At 39.2% G+C, this 22,742-nt stretch overlaps 1 protein-coding gene across 10 annotated transcripts in view; it reads right to left on the bottom strand.

The window, feature by feature from the left end:
- The window catches only part of MCTP1 (multiple C2 and transmembrane domain containing 1), a 535,159-nt gene that overhangs the window by 340,690 nt on the left and 171,727 nt on the right, over window positions 1-22,742 (bottom strand). For 5 of the 10 annotated variants that reach the window (XM_046000388.1, XM_046000387.1, XM_046000386.1 and 2 more), the window contains exon 1: window positions 12,468-12,702. The exons of 4 other annotated variants lie outside the window; for them this stretch is intronic. In XM_046000388.1, coding sequence (XP_045856344.1) covers window positions 12,468-12,524 — 57 coding nt within the window. In that variant the 5' untranslated portion in view covers window positions 12,525-12,702. Of the gene's footprint in view, window positions 1-12,467; window positions 12,704-22,742 lie in introns of those variants that run through there. One more of the 10 variants, XM_046000385.1, reaches the window with a different exon arrangement.

Raw genomic sequence — 22,742 nt, 5'->3', positions numbered from 1 at the left:
TCCTAATCCTGGCTGGACAAACCCTGAACACAACAAATCATCCAAGGATATATAAACAAGAGCTTGCAAACAAGAGACCATCAATCACTCTACTGTCAAGTTTACCCTGCACTGTAGAGGCTTTTTCAATTTCTGCCCAAGACTGTCTCATCTGAATTGATTGCCCCACACACCACTAGACGAGATATGTCTGCATTTTAAGAACTTGAAAGGGCCTTGGCACTGGCAAGATCTATGTTATACTCTGCAGCTGACCTACGTTAACTAGCTCCAAAGAAGGTACTCTTATTCTCTTTTTAGGAACAGGAAACTGAAGGCCAAAGATGCCAAGTAATGTTATCAAGGTCACATCATATCTGGATTTGAACTTGGGTCCTCTAGCTCCAGCTGTTTCCATGGAATGTACTGAGAGACTCTTTCTCAAGTCCTGTTCCCCACGCCTTCTGTCCCTCAGGATAGCTTGTCCCACTATCCCACAGTCACACCACAGTTCACATGGTCCTCTTGGATCATGTATAGCTGGGCCATCATCTTTTTCAAGGAGTTCCCCAAGCCCCACACTGAGGGGCCTCTTAATTCTCTCCTAGCCTTGGCAGAGAAGGGCCAAGCCCACGTTACGGCTCCTGCCAAAGTTATTTTTGGTATTTTCGGTTGCTCAGCAGAATCTCAGTTTCCTCACTTCATCTGTTTCCTCTTCATCCAGACTCCTGGCTCAACTTCCCTCTGCTGCTCAGGCTTGGCTGGGAGACTTTGACTCAGGACTGAGGGCATCCATACATGGCTGCATTTTGTGATGATCATCCTCTCACACCTCCTGACTACCCCGCCTCCTCAACCTCCCTGAGTATAGAGTGGGAAAGTAGCTGATGGCAGCCTTGACCAGATTCACAGGACAGGGTATTCTGTGATGAGCATTCCCACAAACATCCTTCATTCACCTCTGTCTCCCCGAATGGTTATTCTCACACTCAGAGGATTTCTCCAAGAGCCCTCTCAGTCCTAGGACAGCTCTGCCAGTAGATCAGGGTCTTTTTGGTGTTTTCTCAACAGGGAGGTGCTCAGCAGCTCAGAATGTCTGACGGTTGCAAATTTACGAAGAAGCTGCCAGTGCGATGGGTTGGGAGCATGCTAGACATGACATGCTAGACAGGTAGCAAAGGTGGAGGCAGAAGAAGAGGGAGCTCATGGGTATCCCTTCAGCGTTTCCTGCCATGACTGTCGGCTTCATCAAGCCAAAAACCTGGACACTTCTCACTTGCCCTTATGGTCAGCCCCCAAACACCAGATCGAAATCTACACCCAGTCTGGGACACCCATCCTCTCTACTGCATTCCCTTTATTAACTGCCTTTGTTTTCTCTAGCTGTTTTTTGCCCAGACTGATGGAAGAGCCTCGAAATTGGTTTCCTGGACTCTGAAATCGTTCCTCTCTCAAACCTTCTTCCTCAAAGCCTTCAAAATTCCAATGACAACATTTCCCTCCTTGAAACACTTTTTTGATGCCTCAAATTTGCTCAGCTTGGAGAGAACATTGCAATCACTTGGGTGCTTTTCTCCAGACTTACATTCTTAAGCTCTACCCAAAACATCATCAATCAGAGTCACTTGCGCATAGGGTCTAGGTACACATGTTTTGGAAAAGGTTCCTGGTGAATCTGATGCACATCCTGTTGAAAAATCACTGGCCTCTCAGGGGAAGGCCAAGCTCTGTAACATGGCATTGAAAGACCTTTATGCGCCGACTTGCTTCAACCTGCCTCATCAGCCATTCCCCTCTATCTACCTTAGACTCCGAAAATACTGCTTTTTTTTTTTTCTTAAACAAGGTTCCTAAAGTGGTATGCTGAACCATGCCTCTATGCCTGTGCTCTTATCCATGGGGAAAATGACAACACATCCTTTTAGATCCAGCTTAAGGAACATTTCTGTGAAATCATCCCCACCTCCCCCTTCAGAGTTTCATCACTCCCTACCTTGAGCTTCCACTGTTTCTTGAACGTATCAGTTCAGAAATACAGTATTTTAGATGGTTCTGATATTACTCAATGAGGTAAAAACATCAAAATCAAAATCACTGTTAAAAATTCCTTAAATTGGGGCACCTGAGTGGCTCAATGGGTTAAAGCCTCTGCCTTTGCTCAGGTCGTGATCCCAGGGTCCTGGGATGGAGCCCTGCATCAGGCTCTCTGCTCAGCGGGGAGCCTGCTTCCTCCTCTCTCTCTGCCTGCGTCTCTGCCTACTTGTGATCTGTGTCAAATAAATATATAAATTTTTTTTTAATTCCTTAAATCATTAATAAAGTAAACAGTTTGGTCTAAACAAAGACAGTAATACGTGTATGTAGGTATACACACACACATAGAAAATATAATTATGCAGTATTGTTTAAACACTTTTTGTACTTGGTAGTGAGCTCACATTGTGGTCCTATAGGGACAGAGATCCCAAGGGAACAGCAAATTCATATGTCCCATTTTTTTAAGATGTCCCTCTTTTTAAGACATTCGGTCCCCAAGGGGAATGTTTCATCTGTGTTTCTCAAGAGTGTTCCATGATGGCAGTAGGTAATATTTTGAACATAGGCCTGTTTGAGAAATACCAGATTAGAGCATATTAAACAAATCCCCTTTTAAGGTGTTTTAACGTGCCTGTCATTTGCCTCCAGTGTGAATATGCAAAAAGAGAACAGACTATATCACATTTCCCAAAGTTATTTGATTATAGAATGTCATTTTCGTAGAACTAGCATTCCGAAGAATACTCTGGAAAAAAGATATGCCTTCCTCATTGCTCATTGAAGTTGCAAATGAGAAGCCAAATGAGACAGGACTGCTCTGGTTCTTACCCAAAAAGAAGGAAGGCAGACCACAGCACCTGGAATGGCCTGCATCTGGGCCATTTTCTAAGAGGATCTCCCCCCTGGAGTTGTGCCTGCCTCCTGAAAGCTCCTGCCTGGGTGTGGCCTCCCAGCTCCCCAGGGGCCATCAAGAGAGAAGCAATGAGGCTTGGGCTTCCAGGGCATCACTCACTCTAATGACAAAAGTGTAGTTATCAGGACAGGGCATTGTCTAGAAATTGTTGCCACTTATTTGGTAAAATGATTCAAATAAATACGTATGTTGTTTACTAACACAATAATTTGCATTTATGAAGTTTGCTGTCAGTTTGGTGTAGGCATTCATTTGGAAGATCTGGAACACTGGCCGGGGTTGAAAAGTACAACTTAGATGCACACAAGTGGTTAAATGTGGACCTATCCTCATAATTACATCTAATTATATATCATATATATATATATATATGATATATATATACACACACACATGTATATACATGTGTATACACATGTGTATATATACACACACATGTATATACATGTGTATACACATGTATATACATGTATATATACATGTATATACATGTATATATTATATATACACATGTATATACATATATATATATCAAATATATAACATAAGTGCATCTGCAAAGGCCAAGTAAGTAGAGATAAAGTCTCAGGGGGTCAGGAGAAGCTTCTATGTAGACTCTGGTTAAAATCTGCCCTTTCAAAAAAACCCACAAAACTGCTTAGTGGTCAAAAGGAAATTAGGCCAAATTTAAATTGTCTTGTGCTGTGCACAACTAACGTTTTAATAAGAGGCACAAATCCAATGTGCTATTTGAATACTAAATTCAGATCATGATGCTCTCATTGACTAATGCAGTGAAAGGAGCCCAGAGTTGTGTGTTAGGAACCCCATGCCCAGCTTGGCTCTGTCCAGAGCCTATGTATATAACCTTGGAAAAGTCATTTAATTTGCCTGTGCCAGAATATTTTTCATTTGCAAAAAGAGTTGTGCTAGTTGAACTCTAAGGCACCTTGCAATTACAAAATTTTGTGAACATGAATGATGTGTTGCTGGGATAAAAGGAAGAATTGTGGAAATTTTACTTGGAACTACTTTGACTCAACTGACCTACACTTTTTAAATAAAGCTGATGTTTAGTTTTTAATTAACTTTCTCCTTACGTGCTATTTAAAAGATATAATTAGAATAGAAAAATATAATATTAATCTTTTATGAAAACATACAAAAATAATAGATGCAGTGAGAAAGAGTTCGAGATACGATGAGAAAAGTATTTTTATGCAGCAAATATAATTTTCAGACCTTAGTTGATTTCTGGAAAAAATATACATATATTAGCGTCTGATATATAAAAAAACACGCAAATGGGAACTTTGCCCTTTGTTGTAAAGTATCTGCCAAAGAACAAGACTGCTTTTCTAATAGATTTGTTTTCACCGTCTAAAATTGATATATTGACCCTAAAAGTTACATGTGATCAAGTATTTGTACAGGAAAATTTTCAGTTCTTTTCTCCCTGGGAAAGCCTGAAACAATGATCACCTTAATTCCTTCTCCTAAAAATAACTATAAGAAGTCTATTCCTGCTGATATCAGTAGCTTGCTGGTAGTAATCTGCATACTTTTGGAATTGTGATGTACTTTTCAAAAACTTTGAACATTAATATATTGTGTAATTTATCAAATATTTAAAAGAGGTAATAAAGCTACAAATCCTTATGGCTGGTGTATTTATGATTTTTTGTAGCGATTTACACATTTGGAGTACACAGTTGCCTTGAGGCATTAATTCATTCATCTCTCCATCCACATTATCTATTTATATCATGAACATTTCTCAATCTCTAGGCATGAACTTAGTAGAAATTTTTCAGCCACTTTGGCTAGATAAACTTGGAAGTAATTGCTTCAGAACTGATTTGAAAATAAAAAGCCACCACTGACTTGCAGATGAAAAAGAAAGAAAAGAATCTTCTCCAAAAATAATTCCTAGTCTTTGGGAAACGAGAGAGGGCTAGAGGATCCTTTATTTGAGGGATGTTAAAACTGAAGCTCAGACTGTACAGTGTAGAATTCAGGTCTGCTATGGTAAGGTAATGCTTTCCACTGATTGTTGACTTGGAGAATGTTATTTCCTTTTTTTTTAAATTTTAAGATTTTATTCATTTATTTGACAGACAGAGATCACAGGTAGGCAGAGAGGCAGCCAGAGAGAGAGGAAGGGAAGCAGGCTCCCTGCTGAGCAGAGAGCCTGATGCAGCTGGATCCCAGGACCCTGGGATCATGACCTGAGCTGAAGGCAGAGGCTTTAACCCACTGAGCCACCCAGGCGCCCCAAGAATGTTATTTCTAAGGTAGGAAAATCACCACCAGTAACAGTGAGCCTTAGGAATCAAATGCCTTTCAAATAATTCAAGGCACCTGTATACCAAGGAACAGAATTTCCTTAAATAACGAAGATATGCTGTTGTATTTAGGACCAGAAAAAAGAAAATTCAACCAATGACTTTTTTTGTGCTGATTGGGATTTTCTGTGTGTGTGTGTGTGTGTGTGTGTGTGTGTGTGAGTGTGTGTGTTTCATTTTTAATGACTGTTTTGGGCCAAAGCCAACTGTGTAATTTTCCCAATAGAGTTGCTCCCATTGTCTAAAACTTGCATATATTTTGCATTTGATCAAATGTTTTTACAGGAAATTTCTCTGTGTTTTCCCCCCTTGGAAAACTTGAAACAATAGCCACCATAATACCCTCTCTCGAAATCTGCAGTATTACCTAACCCAACTCCTTGGTCACTATCCTCATTCTGGAAATCATCCCTCACAAGTAAGTGGTGATGCCAAATAAATTTTGGTTCTCAGACTTCTTAGTTTGAGCTCTCTAATGAAATTTGTGTGTGTGGGTGGGTGGTGGGGGGACTTTCTCTTCTAAGATTGAAAGAAATAGGTATTTTTATAAATAAGCAATTAAAAATGATTTTTAAAAATACTTTTCTTTTCTTCAATACTCTGCCTCAATTGTTTCTTCTATGCTTTATTTTTCACAGTAAATCCTAAAATAGTCAATCCTAAAATTTGACAATACCTGTTAATTTAGGTATTCTAATTATTTTGATCTTTTGATTTTATCTAATTTTCTCTGTATATGTATAATGTATATAAATTATATATGTATATATCTACATACATTTAGCTTTTGAATCAAGGGAGTAAAGCATTGATGCTTCTTATGTGTAATTAAAGAAACTCTAATATGAAACAGCGGGAAAGACTTGTGGCAAGAAATGACATATGGCCATACCAGTCCCATGTTGAAAATCATCAGATGATAAAGTATGAGATTGAGATAAACTCTTCCACACATTATACTTCATTCCCTTGTGTCCACGTGCCCAGTGGTAGTCTGGTCCCAAACCAGTCTCAGCTACATGAGTCATGACTCAGAGCAGATCTATAGAAGTCCCAGTTCATCCCCATCATCGATCGATAGATCGATCCATCCATCCATCCATCCATCCACCCATCCATCTTGCCAGACAGCCTAACTGACAGTCTACTATGTACTAGCCATCATGTTAGCACTAAGCGTACACAGCATTGTAAAGAGAGTCCTTGTTTATAAAACTTAAAGAAACATGAAGGTTTGACAACCACCCAAGAATTTCAAGCATAACTTGTGTGACTTATCTGGAGAAAGCAGATCAAAATGTACCCAGTTGCAGAACAGACCTAAACTTCTACTATTCATTCAATGTGCTCCTTCCCCAAATAATACCTTTCCCAAGGAAATGTTTACGGAGTGTACAGAGAAAAGGAGACGTGACATTAATCTTCCCTCAAGACACAAAAATTTCCACAAGCTTTTCTGGGACTGTAGAAGTTGATTATGTGTACACTGAAAGCTATCTACTCCATACCTTAAAAAAAAAAAAAAAAAGAAATCTTTTCATATTGCTGAAGACCAGGATCACCTAGGAGAACTCTCCATTATGTCTACTCATTCTAGACACATTTTGCAATATTACTAGTCTCATCTTACATGAGTTCCTGAGTGAATTTAATATATTTCTGGTTCATAAAGGCCTGGGTTTCACTAAGAATGAGAATGTTGGAGTCATCAAAATGATTAAGTGCACTGCCATTAGAGAGATTTATTTTCCTCTCTATGGCACACTATAACAGTCACTTCCTATTCCTGGGGTCAAGTGATTCTAACTGGAGGTAGCACAGAACGTAGTCAAGTAACGTGGCTCTGAAGCCTGACAGCCTTGGTTCAATTCTGGTCTTTCTACAACCATTTGTATGATATCAGGGATGAGTCACCTAACTTCCAAATACCTCAGTTTCTCCATCTTTGATAGATGGAGAATGGGAATAATAACAGTGCCCAAATTTCATAAGGTGGTTTTAAGAAATTAATTTAGATAGTTCTTAAAAAGGTATGATACAGCCTGAATTAAGTGTTGGCCATCTTGTACAAAAACACTTGTGGAGTGAGGGATCTAGGACCTGATTTGTTACTTTGGGGGATGCTGCAAATTGCTGGGAATAAATATTCTTAATCCCATTCTACTAGTGAAATGACTCAAGCAAAGGAAGACCAAGTGACTAATTTGAGCATCTTCGCTAAATTGATACGGAATTAAAACCCAGCAAACCAACTCCAAAGCTTTCTTCCTTGGGCTTCTCCTAAGGGGATGTTTTACAAACTTTGGCACTTATACCAATGGCACATTGATAGATGCTTCAAATGAGTTCAAAGTGCTTCACCCTCCTTGATGTTCACAGGATCATTAATCAATATTTACCAAGCACCTATAGGATATGTGGGATGATTGTCTGGCTTTCCTGTGTTTCCTGAGCCTTGTAGACAGAAAAACAAAATCAAAAGAAGGCTGTTGGGGCACCTGGGTGGCTCATTGGGTTAAGCCTCTGCCTTCGACTCAGGTCATGATCTCAGGGTCCTGGGATCGAGCCCCGCATCAGGATCTCTGCTTGGCGGGGAGCCTGCTTCATCCTCTCTCTCTCTCTCTGCCTGTCTCTCTGCATACTTGTGATCTCTGTCTGTCAAATAAATTAAAAAAAAAAAAAAAAGAAGAAGAAGGCTGTTACCTCCAAAAGCATTGGAGGGATCAGTATCGCTGAGAAGTACTGATTCCTGTCACCACACTCCTAGAGCCGAGGGCTCTGTCCCTTAAACCACACACACCATCGCTTTGCATTTCTATTTAGCAAAGTTTTTCAAGACCCTTACCTCTCTATTTCATCTGTTTTTCTTTGTTTCCTAACAATTATGTAGCAGATTCATATAGTGCTAGGAATCAAAATAAGCAGTGAACTTTATTCCAAGCAGGATTTGTTCATAAGATAGCATGATGATAAATTTCACTTATTTACTGAAGCTGTAAGTTGGAGGATAGGATATGCTACCTTTCATAGGAGTACACTTTTACTAAACAAAATGGTGATTATATGTTGTTTTGGGGGGTGAAAAATAACTTTTATTCATACCACCGACACAACAAATTTTTTAATTAATCTGTCTTTCGATCTTAATACTAAGAGGTTTTAAAGAAAGTTTTTCTTTATAAACTCATTGGGTTCCTGCGTATAGTAAGATAAATGTCATTAACTTTTGTAATTTGAAAAATCACCTTTCTCCCATCTTATGTCCCTGAGAAAGAAAAGAGTTTCATAAATGTAAAACAGCCAGATCAATTCTAACAGATATGGTTGTGAATCTTATTGGCTGTTGAAATTTTCCTAATCTCTTTTTAAGAGTAAGTGTCTGGAGAATCTCTTTTTGCTAACCACCTTCAAAAAACATCAAAACCATTTACCATACTACCTACAACTTTAAAAGCTACAAAATCTACCCCTGTCCAATATGCACGTATACTTTTATGAGTACAAGGCTTGGACACTTTGTGGCAGAAGCTAAAAGATTGCAAGAGTCAGATGTTATAGTCTGATAATCATTCCAAAAAATTCATGCTCCGTTAAACTAGATCCAACAGAGAATCCTCAGCCCACGAAACCTATAGACAAGGCCATATGTCTTCTGCAAAACATTCTCCAAGGATATAGCTTCCAATAAAGATGTTCATCAATATTCAAAAAATACTATTTATTGTTTAAAAAAAACCAGCCCTAATAGTGTAACTCAAGAAACAGCTAGGCTGCTGATCAATTTCTAGCTAACTGAGCAGACAGAAAGACCCAGGTTTTGATTTTGACCCAGATCCCAGCTTGAGCGAAGCAAAGCACCTTTTTAACTCTTGTGGATCTTACTTCCCTTCTTTGTGAGAGGACCTCAAGTTCTGTTCCAAAAACACAATTTTGTGTATCTTACTTTGTGATAGTGTTATTTGTAAGCTCTATGGAGTTTACAAGGACTCTCACACCCACAGTCTCATTTGATCCTCAAACCTGATTTCCAGAAGTAGGTAGAGGAGTTCCCACTGCAGCTTTTTGCCAGCGAGCGAGCACTTTTGATATCCAACAGGATTCACTAGAGATAGTAGGATCTAAAGCATCTTCCAGAAAGATTTAGTTTTCAGGAGTTGGAATGAATACTTTATAATTTTTTTTTTTTTTGGAACTGTCAAAGCCTGACTTAAAAGAAAAATCTTTAAAAAACAAAGAAAAAATGTCATGCTTTGTCCTTCTACTGATCAGTCCTCACTGGAGGGACATCATGTTGCTTTTAGGTTGAAAATTAAATTTAGTTGCCACTTGATAAATCTTTTTTTTTTTTTAAGATTTTATTTATTTATTTGACAGAGCGAGATCACAAATAGACAGAGAGGCAGGCAGAGAGAGAGAGAAGGAAGCAGGCTCCCGCTGAGCAAAGAGCCCGACGTGGGACTCGATCTCAGGACCCTGAGATCATGACCTGAGCCGAAGGCAGCGGCTTAACCCACTGAGCCACCCAGGCACCCCGATAAATCTCTTTTGAGTGAGGACAAGTCTCCTTGAGGTATGTGAAATTTTAAAGGAGCACCAGGGCTGAGGTAAAATTGTTTTTTTGGGGGGGGGGTTATTTCAAGAGCTCATCCTTGCAAAATATTTTTATATAGACTGGAAATTAACCAGTAAAGTAGTTTACAAAGAGGAGAAAATGGAGGCTTTTATTACTGAAAAAGAAATACTCTGAATCCAGAGTGGACTTCTGTGTATCTCTGATGTTTTCAAAAATATGTGTTTTCAAGTTTTCAAAAATATGTGTCACACTTTACAGCTAATAAAATACAGCAACAGATGTGGAATTATTTCACCTTCGCAACCAATCCTGTAAGGCCAAAGGTTTTCTTAACCGAGCTCCCAATTATTCTTCACCTCAGAGGGCAAGGCATTTCCTGAGTAACTAAGATCCACAGGTTATAGAAAGACTCGTTTTAGTCATCTATCTGACCTCCTTCCTCATGAAACCCATTTTGGTAGAGAGGTTAGAAATAGAAAGAGTATACTATGTGTGTTTGCTTTCTTTCCTTCTCTTCCTCCATGCATTTCCCACCCCCCTTCTGGAAGTGTAAAGAATATAGCCAAAGAATGGGGACCCCAGCATGAAGGCGGGGAAATAAGGTGCCTCAGTTATCCAACCAAGTAATTACCAGCTGACTCCACAATGTCATCAATAACAAAATCCATATTGTAAGTAGAGCAGACTGTAAAGACTTGATTTCACAACATCTGTCAATCTGAGTTTTAATTCATAATAACAGTTTGTGTCGCCATTATAATCCATATTTAAGAATCTGAAACTATGCAAAACGTCATAACACGTTTCTGTCTTGAAGTAGATGCAGTCTATTCTTTCTGTTGACATTTAGTAATTCTCGTACAGTATATGGAAAAATTCTCAAGCAGAATTCTTAACTAACCAGAATAGTTCCCTTTCATCCCAGGCAAAAAAAAAAAAAAAAAAAAAAAAAAAAAAAAAAAGGGTGGGGGGGTGGAGAGTTTGATACTGATTTGGCATCAGGACATTCTATGTATAATAGTTTATTTTAATCTTTTGGGATATGTGCCTTTTCACTATGCAAGTTCCCAAAGTCTCTCATAGTGCTAAGTAATTTCCCTAAAATTCTTTATTTTCTCAATTTGGAATACCACCTTCAAAGATGTCTGGAAGTTGGACTTTCTTCCTTTATCTCTCTCTCTCTCTCTCCCTCCCTCCCTCTCTCTCTTTCTTTCTTTCCTGATTTGTTCCTGATTTTATTTGTTTATTTGATGGAGAGTGAGAATGAGGGGAGCGGTGGTGAGGAGAAGGAGAGGGAGAAGCAGGCTTCCCACCAAGCAGGGCAAGGAGCCAAGGATGCAGAGACGGATCCCAGGACCCCGGGATTATGACCTGAGCCGAAGGCAGATGGTTAACTAACTTAGCCACCCAGGTGCCCCTGGAAGTTGGATTAATTTTAATTTTGCCTTCAAAGAAGAGGAAAACCACAGACATTTCATCAGTTCATTGACCCCCAGCCTTTGTAAAAACATGAATTATTCAATATATACCTAACGAAATGTAATTTCTACATCACAGTTAGAATCAAGCAATTTTGTAATGAGTATAATTTTGAATAGAAATGAAACAATCTATAAGCATGACAGTGGGTCCATCAAGAAGAAAGTAGTCTAATGCCAACTGTCATTAAACATACAAAACCCCTCAACTCACTAGTATCTTACAAATTCCCAGCTATTCCCAGCTCAAAATCAAATTAACCTTTTCTACCTCGAAAGAATTCCTAGGCTTTAAATATGAGCATCCAAAGTTTTGTGACACCAGACACCCACAATTAGTTCTGATTTGATGTCATTTCTTTCATCAATAAAAAAACAAGACAGCCTTCCTGTCATTCGCCCCAACCTCTCACAGCAGCAAGCTTTAAGAATTTGAAAACAGACCAATCATTCGCTTTTCTATCCACAGATTCTTCTACCCATATAATTTGGATATGACTGTCTCTAAGAACAACTGAGGAGCTTGTGATTTAACATTTAATCTAGCTTGGGATAAACTCATACACATTTTAAAGTGAACAGAGCAATCAGAAGTTGATGAATATGATGGCTTTTCACTTACACAGAAAAGGTCAAATATGTAAGTACAAATGCTCTCATTATTTCTCAACTCTAAACTTCCTAATAATTATTAATGCCACTTCTTATTTCAGGGGAGAAATGCAGTTGCAATCTATGGTTACTTAGAGTAAGATCCAAGCATAATCATATGAATTTCATGCATGTTTCACCTTTAACTGAGATCAGAGAATAGCAAATAGGTGGGGAAGAGGCTGGTACTATCTAATCCTTAAAAGAAAAGAAAAGAAAAACTGAAATAATAAGAAACTACAAGAATGTTTCCGCCTCTCGGGTATTGCATTTTTTATAAGAAACTATTACAAAGGATCCAATCAATCTATTAAATTAAGTATCTCGCAAATGGATTGTGCTGTAAGTTTCAAATGACTTGCGTTAGAATCTCAAATGCCACCTTCAGTACTTGTGAGAAGGCATTTTCTGAAGCATAATCACATACGAAAACTGCCACGTTCATTCCAGGCTAACCCGATACAATGAGTAAAGCAAAACGTGGAACTTACCTTATTATAAACAAATGGTAAATTGCAGGCACCTTTGAGCTTGCAGGTGTCTAGCATCGTTGATTAGAAATAAACAAAACATCTTTCATTCCAGTGAGACAACTGCATATTCAGACTTGGCTCTCCTTCCCGAATCCTTAAGAGAGAGGCTGCTCCCCTCCAAGGACTAGTAACAGCCTCTTTACAGAGAACACTTGCTGCTCTCAACTGCAGCCACTTAGAACGAAAGTCAGAGGAACCCGTGCTGCTTAAATACCCTGGCTTCACATTCACAGGATATGACTCAACTCCCTCTCAAACCAGTAAGGGTAGAGTTTCTCCTAGCAAAACTGGCAGATTACGTAACAAGCGTCACATATGAGGCCCAAAACTGTTTGCAAACTAAAAGGCAAACGTTTCATCTCGTAAATCAAATGTGCATTTTTAATGCACAAGCCCCAAGTGGGAATGGGCATTGCAGGGCACAAAGGAAAGTCTTCCGCTTGCTCTCTGCAAGAGAATGAATGTAATGTTGTTAAGTGTATGTGAACTTGGTAGCATCGCCCTGGCAGAGAGATAGCAAAGAGGCGCACGGAAGTCACTGCCATTCCCATCAGTTAAAAAACAATGTGTAGAACAAAACTCTATTTTAATGTGCAAGAAATGGCAGTTCTATACAACACAACAGAATCTCCTTCACGAAGTAGAGGATGGAAATAGATCTTGGAGGTTTGCTGTCGCTGATTCCCACAGAAATCCTGTCCCACGCTGTCATTACCTTGTGAAACTTGCTCTGCCTACCTCTCCAACTCAGAGCCCTCCTTTATCTGTTTTGTGAACATTTCTAAAGAAACATGACTAATGACACAACTCCTTTAGTCAATGTGGCAATTTTCTGTGCTTTCTCCACCACCCACTACCTCTTAACTCTGAGCTGTGTTAAGCTTGATCACACGTTGAATTATTATATTTATACACCTCAGTCAATGAATATTATAGACTTAGGTCCTCGAAGAAAAATCTACTATATAAATTCAATTGTCACCGGCATGATCAAGGACAGAAAGATGAAAAAGCACATGTCATTTATAGCAAATTGAAACCACATAGACTAGGACTGTGCGATAGACATGTAAGATAACCCACATACATCATTTTGAACTCTTAGAGGTTAAGAAAGTGAAGAGAAATACGTAAAATTAATTTTAATAATGCTTACCCCAATGTATCTACAATATTATAATTTCTTCATGTACTCAACATAAAAATTTTTAATTATTTTACAATTTCTGTTCTAATCTTAGAGATCCAATGTACATTTTACATTTATAGTATATTTTAATCAAACTAACGACCAACAGATGCTCAATAGCCATGTGTGGCTAGTGGCTACTGTAGCTTGGAGCACAGGGCTAGAATTTGGGGTTCACTCTTCATCTCCAACTTGTAGTTCAAACATTATCTCTTCAGATAGGTCTTCCTTACCACCTTAGCTGAGATAACCTTCCCTAAATACTTTCCACATCATGATGCTTTTTACTTTCTCCATAGTGCAGCACAGCCTAGAATTTTCTCCTTTTTTATAGTCTATGGTCCCTAACAATATTGTTAAGAAATGTGAGGGCAGAGATCTTGTAGTTAATATTTTATCCCCAGCTTCTGGCATGGTGATGAGTACATAGTAGAATTTAATAAACATTGTTTAATAAATAAATAAATAAATAAATAAATAAAATATAGAATTTAGGCTACAGTTTGGCAAATAATACAATATTTTAAAAGGTGTTCTAAGACAAGGTATTTATTGGGATGCCTGGGTGGCTCAGTTGGTTAAGCGTCTGTTTTGGGCTCAGGTCATGATCCCAGTGTCCTGGGATCAAGTCCCACATTGGGTTCCTTGTTCAGCGGGGAACTTGCTTCTCCCTCTGCCTGCCACTCCCCTGCTTGTGCTCTCTCTCTCTGACAAATAAATAAATAAAATCTTTAAAAAAGAAAAACAAGGTATTTATCATAGAAAAGATATCACTGAACTTTCAGCAAATGTATTGAATGACACTTTCTAAATAGGAAAAATTACATCTTTTTCATGATGTTAATGATCTTCAACCTATAACATGCTTCACTTTCATTTACAATAGTATAAGAAACATGCTTGTTTCATGATACTAGCAAAGATTTGGAAAGATACTTATAAGACTACTTTGGTCTTTTAAGATAAACCAGGATACCATTAGGATGTCTATTCATCTCCTACCCACAAAACCATAACATAATATCTATAGGACACAGATCTATGTCCTATAGAATATACCAGGCACTGGTATATTGGCCTGGCATATGTTCCTCCTCCTTCTGGTATCATCATCCTGATTTTTATTTCGCAAGTCACCCATATGTCCCTTCCTCTCGATGCATACCATTTGGGTCATGCTGACCTGGTCCCAGAAGTGGGCATGTGACCCAGGCCTGACCAACAAGTGTACTATCCACAGAGCTTCAGTGATAGGGTCAAGGTTGGGCACATAACCCAAGCCGGTCCACTGACAGTCAACACTCTACTTTGGCTGCTAATGTGAAAGAGGTTGTTAAGTTTATAGGAAGTAAGCCTAGAACTGCTGGTTGACATTTGTGCTATAACCTGGTGTGCACTGCCTAAAGATGAATCTGATCAAGAGAAAAAAAAAAAGATGTGAAAGGCAGATTTCTGGTGCTATATACTCCCTGGATCTGGCCACGCCATTAAGCCACATCTGCTCTCTGTGCAACGATGGATATACTAGAATATTCCCTGCAGTACTGTTTGCAATATGAAAAAAGGGAAACTTTGTAATGGGTCATGGAGAGCAGAAGGGTTAGATAAACAGTGGGGATACCATACTAAGGAATATTATGAAATTATTAAAAAGAACCATGTTATCTAGATGGGCTGCCCTGCAAAACTCCCTAAAAGACATTACGTGAAATGACACGTTGCAGAAATATACATTATCCCAGTTATGGGTACATGAATTTTTACATGCAAATTCATAGAAAAGAACCTGGATGGACTGTGTACCAATTGTGGACAAGTCATTAAATCTGGGAAGGAGGTTTGAACTAAGGAAATGATGAGTGACAAAGACAGATCTAATCATTTAGTTCAAGGTATTCCTTATTTCACAAATCTTACAAAAATAAAGTCATGTATTCTGTAAGTAATTTGAAAAGAACATGCTATTTTTTACAACCAAATCACAATTTGATATTTTATATGTCTATATTTTACTATATTATTCTCACTCTAAGTGGCCTACTCTTCTCTATTATTATTTTTAAAATAATGTAACACAAGTAAAAGTGCTCTTTTTTGCCCCACTCTGTCTTTTGCTATTTATTTTATTTTATTTTATTTATTTGAGAGACAGAGATCTCAAGTAGTTGGAGAGGCAGGCAGAGAGAGAGAGAGAGAGGAGGAAGGGTTCCTCAGGCTTCCCGCTGAGCAGAGAGTCCGATGTGGGGCTCGATCCCAGGACCCTGGGACCGTAACCTGAGCCGAAGGCAGAAGCTTAACCCACTGAGCCATCCAGGTGCCCCTGTCTTTTGCTATTTAATTGAGGATTTGTGTTTTTAATTTAAAAGTCTACTTTTTTTCAGTTATTTATCTCTATTTCTTGAGTCAGAAATATGGTGAAGAGTAAGTGTTCCTCAGTCATTACTCCTGAGGCCTTCCCAGACATAATGTCAGATTGCATAGCAAAGGGGGAACCTAGGAGAACTCCTATTTCTAATGAGCACTTCCGCTCAGCATTTCCAGAGCATCAGCTGGGTGCCTGTATTGTGTTAGAAAGTAAAAACAAGGAGTCCACACAACAAAGAAATATACAGTCTAATTGAGGAAGAAAAGTTATAGCAGATGATGATGGTGATGACGAAATGAAGAAATAACCATGTGCCAGAAACTGTGATAATTCATTATTTAATAGTAGTTTAAATAAGATGGAGTAAAAGTTGCTGTAAGAGATATATACAAGGTGATTCAGAAGCAGAGAGAAGAGACTATGTTATCACCTTGTACCCCAAAGATCATTCAAAACACGAGATGTTTTGAGGTAGTATGAACCTGAGAGGTAGCAAGATCCAGATCTGATGTTTCTATGTTCCCAAACAGGTTATGCATAAATTAATACTAATTTAGTTAGAAATTAATAGCAATTAAGGTCTGGGTTATTTGTTTGAAAAAAGTGTTTCCTTAGGAAACAGCTTCATTTTTTTTTTTAAGATTTTATTTATTTATTTGACAGAGAGAGAGATCACAAGTAGACAGAGAGGCAGGCAGAGAGAGAGAGGGGGAAGCAGGCTTGCTGCTGAGCAGAGAGCCCGATGCGGGACTCGATCCCAGGACCCTGAGATCATGACCTGAGCCGAAGGCAGCGGCTTAACCCACTGAGCCACCCAGGTGCCCCAGGAAACAGCTTCATTTTTATAATCAGGGATCCGATCACATAATGATATTTTCTTCATTCATTAGACACAGAGTTAAAAAAAAAAAACAACAAAGGCCAATAGTTGTTAACAATCCTAAGAAATGGCACATCTACTTATATGAGATTATTAATAATTTATAACACTAAAGTTAAAAATAAGCTCTTGTTGCTTGAAGAAATCCACTGGTGAACACATTTTTGTTTGGGCATCTAAATGTATGTCTTCTGCAAATACAAATGTTCTCATTCTGTTTCTCTTGGTCTAGGTAATATCTATCACTTCATGAAAAAGTACAGAATATGAGAGTACTCAATATTCTTCACCCAGGAGGAAGAAAAGACTGTTTAGCAAGAAAGAGAAAAACCTGGCCAGCAGCATCCCATATTTCCCGAGGAATGGTTAAGGGTATAGCACTTCCTTGAGGCTATGAATTCACTTCACTGTAACCCAATAGGGCTTACCAACTAAAATGTGTTTTCAGCACTTGAAGGTGACAGTGAAATGAATCTGGAAATAAGAAAATAAGACTGCTGTCTGAGAATTAAACGAGAAAGTAAAAATAGAGTAAGTCAGAGCATACCTAAATGAGGGCAACTTTAAGAGTCAAAACAATGCAAATTCTTGCCTAGAGGCATGCCTGGTACCAGCAGGCAATGCCGCTCAGTGCCAGGGACCTGGTAGGGACCACAGTGAAGGGAATAGAGAGCCAGCCTCAAGCCTCACTCAAAGGGGACAGTCACCACTCGGTTCCAGGGGAGTGACTGGATGAGGGGAAAGTCCAGGAAAGCCAGACCTTCTTCAAGGGAGGCTACAGCTCTGGATGCTTAAGTGAATACTCCTGATTTTTAAACCTTACCCTCTGTAAAGAGAGGAACAGAAGCTTTGGAAGGCCAGATGTGCCCCATGGACCGTCAGTCTTGGATCCTCAGGCATCGCAATAATTTGACTGAGCAAAGCAGCTCTATTAACAGAAAAACAGAGTCCACACAGGGGGAAAAAAAAAGGTGCAAAGCAGTCTCAGAAGCAAGCACAGAAAATGGCTGTTCAAACTCTGAGAGAGGGTGCTCCGGGCTCGTGGGATATCCCTTCCTCCTGGGGATCTTCCCCTCTAATCCTAATAAACCTGAGTTGAGGAATAAATTGCCCTTCTGATGCCATACTCCCCAAGCTGCTTTCTGATTGGGATGTAGCGTCCTGTCCGCATGCCTTCAGGAAGAACTTGCTGGAAACATGAGGGACTTGAGGGGCAACTCAGTCGCTAGGTCCTCATTACAAATTAATAAACTGACAGCCTGGGGAGAGACGAGCCTGTCTCCAGGCACAAACAGGCTGGGTAGGAACATGTACCGCCACGCCCGGGAGTTTCACTTCCTGGAAATGGAAACACTGGCTTTCTGATCCTGTACAGAAGTCGTCTGAGCTTCACTACTATAAGCAAAGCTCTGGGGGACAGATGGGCTCTGCAACTGCTGACCAGTGTGGTTTCTAGGCCCACAAGGCTTCAGGCCAGACCATGGAGAGTGGCAAATTCCTTACTTAACACAAGTCCACCTGCAAAGCCTCTCGGGAGCCTAAGTAATTCATCTCGAAGCCTTGCTTCCCCTATATTCTGCCCCAGTGGTCATCCCTTTTAAAGGATCCCTACCCGGTTCTCAGAAGATCTAGAAGTGACCCAGAAGCGTGACGCGAAGAAATAAAGATAAAACCCAATGAACACAAAGGGACAGAAAGTTCATGGTGGGGCAGGAGAGGAAACAAGGGAGGGGGAGGGGGGAAAAAAGGGAAAAAAAATTTTAGAAGATCATGGGAATTAAAATATTTGCAATCAATGATGTTAGGAAGCAGACGCTGGGCTCTGAGCTTGCCATGTACTATCCCATGAAATCTGAGAAACTGTGAGGCAGGCACTACTCTTGGCAATTACTCTGCTTCACAAAGGAGGAAACTGAGGCCTAATGAGAAAGTCGCTTGAGCACGCTTACACAGCTAACAAGTGGTGGAGTGAGGGTTAGAACCTGTAACCTCAAACACTACACTATGTTGGCTGAATACTTTATCACTCTTGTTTTTAAACACTAAACATACATTTTGCACTTTTTACGTGCCAGACACTCTTCTAACTACTTCACCAATATTGGCTAATTACTTCCTCATAATAAACTTCTGAACTGGGCACTAAAACATCCCTGTTCTGAAAAGGAAACCGAGTCAGAGAGGAGGTAAGAATCTTGCTCAAGATTATACAGCTGGCAGGTGGCCTAGCCGGGATTCAGACCCAGGCCGTCAGCTCCAGGTCCCAGCTCTGTCTCTAAGCTGCCCTCACCAGGCTGCCCGGGAAAAACTGGTAAAGATTCCAATTTTAAATATTCATTTTAGTGTTATTTTAAGTGCAGTTTTTCAGGAGGGTGGATAGAAATACTGAGGAAAGACACCACTTAACATTTCTCTTTATTATATACCAAATAGAAAAACTGCAATTCTTTTGTGTTTAAGAAACACAGGGCAAGTAAACACCACAGCAGACGACAGGCCTGGGTATGATTATTCTTAGGAGATATAGCCAAAGAGGGTAACAAATTAAATGCTACATCTCTTTCCCCTCATACTATAGAGGGAATAAAGGGATACTTTTTATTTCTGAATTTATAAATCTTGGGAAGTAAAAATTGGAATACTTTTGAGAAATCTAAGATGAAGGAAATATTTCAGAGTTTAATTTGAAGGTTTTCTTTTAGAAACAGAGCAAGTTTAATATGAGAATAAAAGTTCCTTGAGCATAGGGATGCCTGGGTGGCTCAGTGGGTTAAGCCTCTGCCTTTGGCTCAGGTCATGATCTCAGGGTCCTGGGATGGAGCCCCACATAGGGCTCTTTGCTCAGTGGGGAGCCTGCTTCCTCTCTCCCCCTGCCTGCCTCTCTGCCTACTTGTGATCTCTGTCAAATAAAAAAATAAATAAAATCTTAAAAAAAAAAAACAAAACAACGTTCTTTGAGCTTAAAAAAACTGATGTGTTTACCTCCTACTTTACTTTAATAAAACAAAAACCAAAAACCCTAATGTGTATTGTTGTTAAAGAAACTACGTACTTTGTAAAACAAAAAACTCAAAACGCTATAGAAGAGTATTAAGCACAGTTTAAAAGTTCTTGTTCCTGCTTCCCCATTACCTAAAGCTGACCGCTCTTAATTTTGCGATTTCATTTCCCAAGCATATGTGATCATATGTATGATATAGGCACACACTCTTACACCACAAAGAGAAATACTCTTTCCATATTATTCTACAACACTCTTCTCTCTGAACAGAACGTCTCTTTTCGTGGCATGATATACACACATTTACATATGTGTTTATTTTCTGTGTATTATTTTTACCATTTTAACAATTTTACTTATTTTTTATTTAAGGTATAGTTGACATATAATATATTGGTTTCAATATTGGTTTCAGGTGTGCAACACACACAGTGATTCCGTAATTCGATATATCACTCAGTGCTCACCATGATAATATTATTACAATACTGTTGACTATATTCCCCATTCTATACTTTTCATCCTCATGACTTATTTATTCTATAACTAGAATCTGTGCCTCTTAATCTCCTTTGCCTATTTTGTCCATCCCCTACCCCTCCTCCTCTCTAGTAACCACCCAGTTTATTCTCTATATTTGTGAGTCTGTTTCCACATTTTTTGTTATTATTGTGTTTGCTTATTTGCTTCTTTTTTAGATTCCACATATAAGTGTAATTATATAGTTGTTTTTCTCTGTCTTACTTCACTTAGCATAATACCCTCTAAGTCTATCTATGTTGTCACAAGTGGCAAGATTTCAGTCTTTCTTATGCCTGAGTAATACTTCATTTTACACACACACACACACACACACACACACACACAGAGAGACACACCCCATATCTCTTTTATCCATTCATCTATCAGTGGACACTTAAGTTGCTTCCATATCTTGGCTATTGCAAACAATGCTGCAATAAACATGGGAGTGTCTAAATCTTTTTGAATTAGTATTTCTGTTTTCCTCAGGTAAACACCCAGAAATCAAATTACTAGATCATAGGATATTGTCATTTTTAATTGCTTGGGGAATCCCCATACTATTTTTTATAGTAGTTGCACAAATTTACATTCCCACCAACAGTGCATGAGGTTCTCTCTTCTCCACATCCTCGCCAACACTTGTTATTTCTAGATACCTCCTACTTTAAACCAAACTTTCCATTCAACTTAAAATGGAACTTTCAGATCCATAAATTATAGACTTTTATTAAAAATATTACTTGGGAATTGATTTGTTAAAAATAACTCCTTGTGACTCATACTGTAAATGTGAGGGGAACTTTTTTTTTTTTTTTTTTAAGATTTTATTTATTTATTTGACAGAGATCACAAGTAGGGAGAGAGGCAGGCAGAGAGAGAGAGAGAGAGAGAGAGGAGGAAGCAGGCTCCCCGCCAAGCAGAGAGCCCGACGCGGGACTCGATCCCAGGACCCCGAGATCATGACCTGAGCCGAAGGCAGCAGCTTAAACCACTGAGCCACCCAGGCGCCCCAGAGGGGAACTTTTTTATTTAAATAATGAGAAAAGGCCTTCATTGGTTCCTGTAACAATTAGACAAACCAATTTAGGCCTTCTGAGCCAGGGTCTAAAAAGTTAGCTCCATCCTGAATCTAGGTAGCCTGTTTTTAAGTCCTGGATCTGTTTTGTTCCCCTACAAGTCTCTGCTGCTTGATTCAGTTCATAAACTCTTTCCAGGGACCATCATCTTGGAGAACAGAACATGCTACTCCACCAGCTCGTAAAACAGCACAGAACAAAAAGGAAAATACCTACAAACTTTTCTTTCTTTCAGCTATCTATTCTCCCAAACAATCTAAACTTCTTTGCCTAATACAATTTACATCATCTGGTAAGCAAGCATAGTTTAATCCCCTGGCAATACTCCTTCCTCGTCCTATACCTGAAAAAATTCTCAACACAGCCCCCACTCAAACTGGGCTTGTTTGAAATTGTATTTGTTACTGCCATTTTCCTCCATGCCTCCTGTTCCTTTGCTCCCTCGTCACCACAAACATACTTTCTTTAGTGCCTCCTTCCTTTTGTCCTTAGAAGACTGGGTTAAAAAGCAAACAAAAACAAAAACAGGTGCTTCTTATTCTCAGCCTCTCCACACAGTAAACAATTCTCAATTTGAGAAATGGCTTGAGGGCAAAGAATAATCCAGAGCTGAATTATAAAATCCTTTGTTAGGAGTTCAGAGAAGAATGGAAGGCAGTGGCTCCTAGAACTTTTTACATACACAAGCATCTAAGCATCTTAAGAGTAAGCTTTCCAAATCCTCTCCATTAAAGGACTGGGCTTCTGTGAGTCACGAGATTGTTATTTCGAGGTATTTCAGAAGGATCTGAAAGTAGAGAAAAAGTACAATTGTGTTTGTGGACTCATAGGAAACCCACAAAGGTTTTAAGAGAATTGTTCTGGAGTAGGAACCACCAACTTGGATTAAAAAACTGGAGATAGTACAGGGGCGCCTGGGTGGCTCAGTGGGTTAAGCCACTGCCTTCGGCTGAGGTCATGATCTCAGGGTCCTGGGATCGAGTCCCGCATCGGGCTCTCTGCTCAGCAGGGAGCCTGCTTCCCTCTCTCTCTCTCTCTGCCTGCTTCTCTGCCTACTTGTGATCTCTCTCTGTCAAATAAATAAATAAAATCTTAAAAAAAAAAAAAAAAAACAACTGGAGATAGTACAAAATGAAAAGTAGACTTTGAACCCCCAGGACTATAGACAGTAAACAGGCAAAGAGAGGAGGCTATTTA

This window comes from Meles meles, chromosome 3, assembly GCF_922984935.1.
Source record: "Meles meles chromosome 3, mMelMel3.1 paternal haplotype, whole genome shotgun sequence".
Classification (NCBI taxonomy): domain Eukaryota; kingdom Metazoa; phylum Chordata; class Mammalia; order Carnivora; family Mustelidae; genus Meles; species Meles meles.
This window is presented reverse-complemented; position numbering and strand designations above follow the sequence as displayed.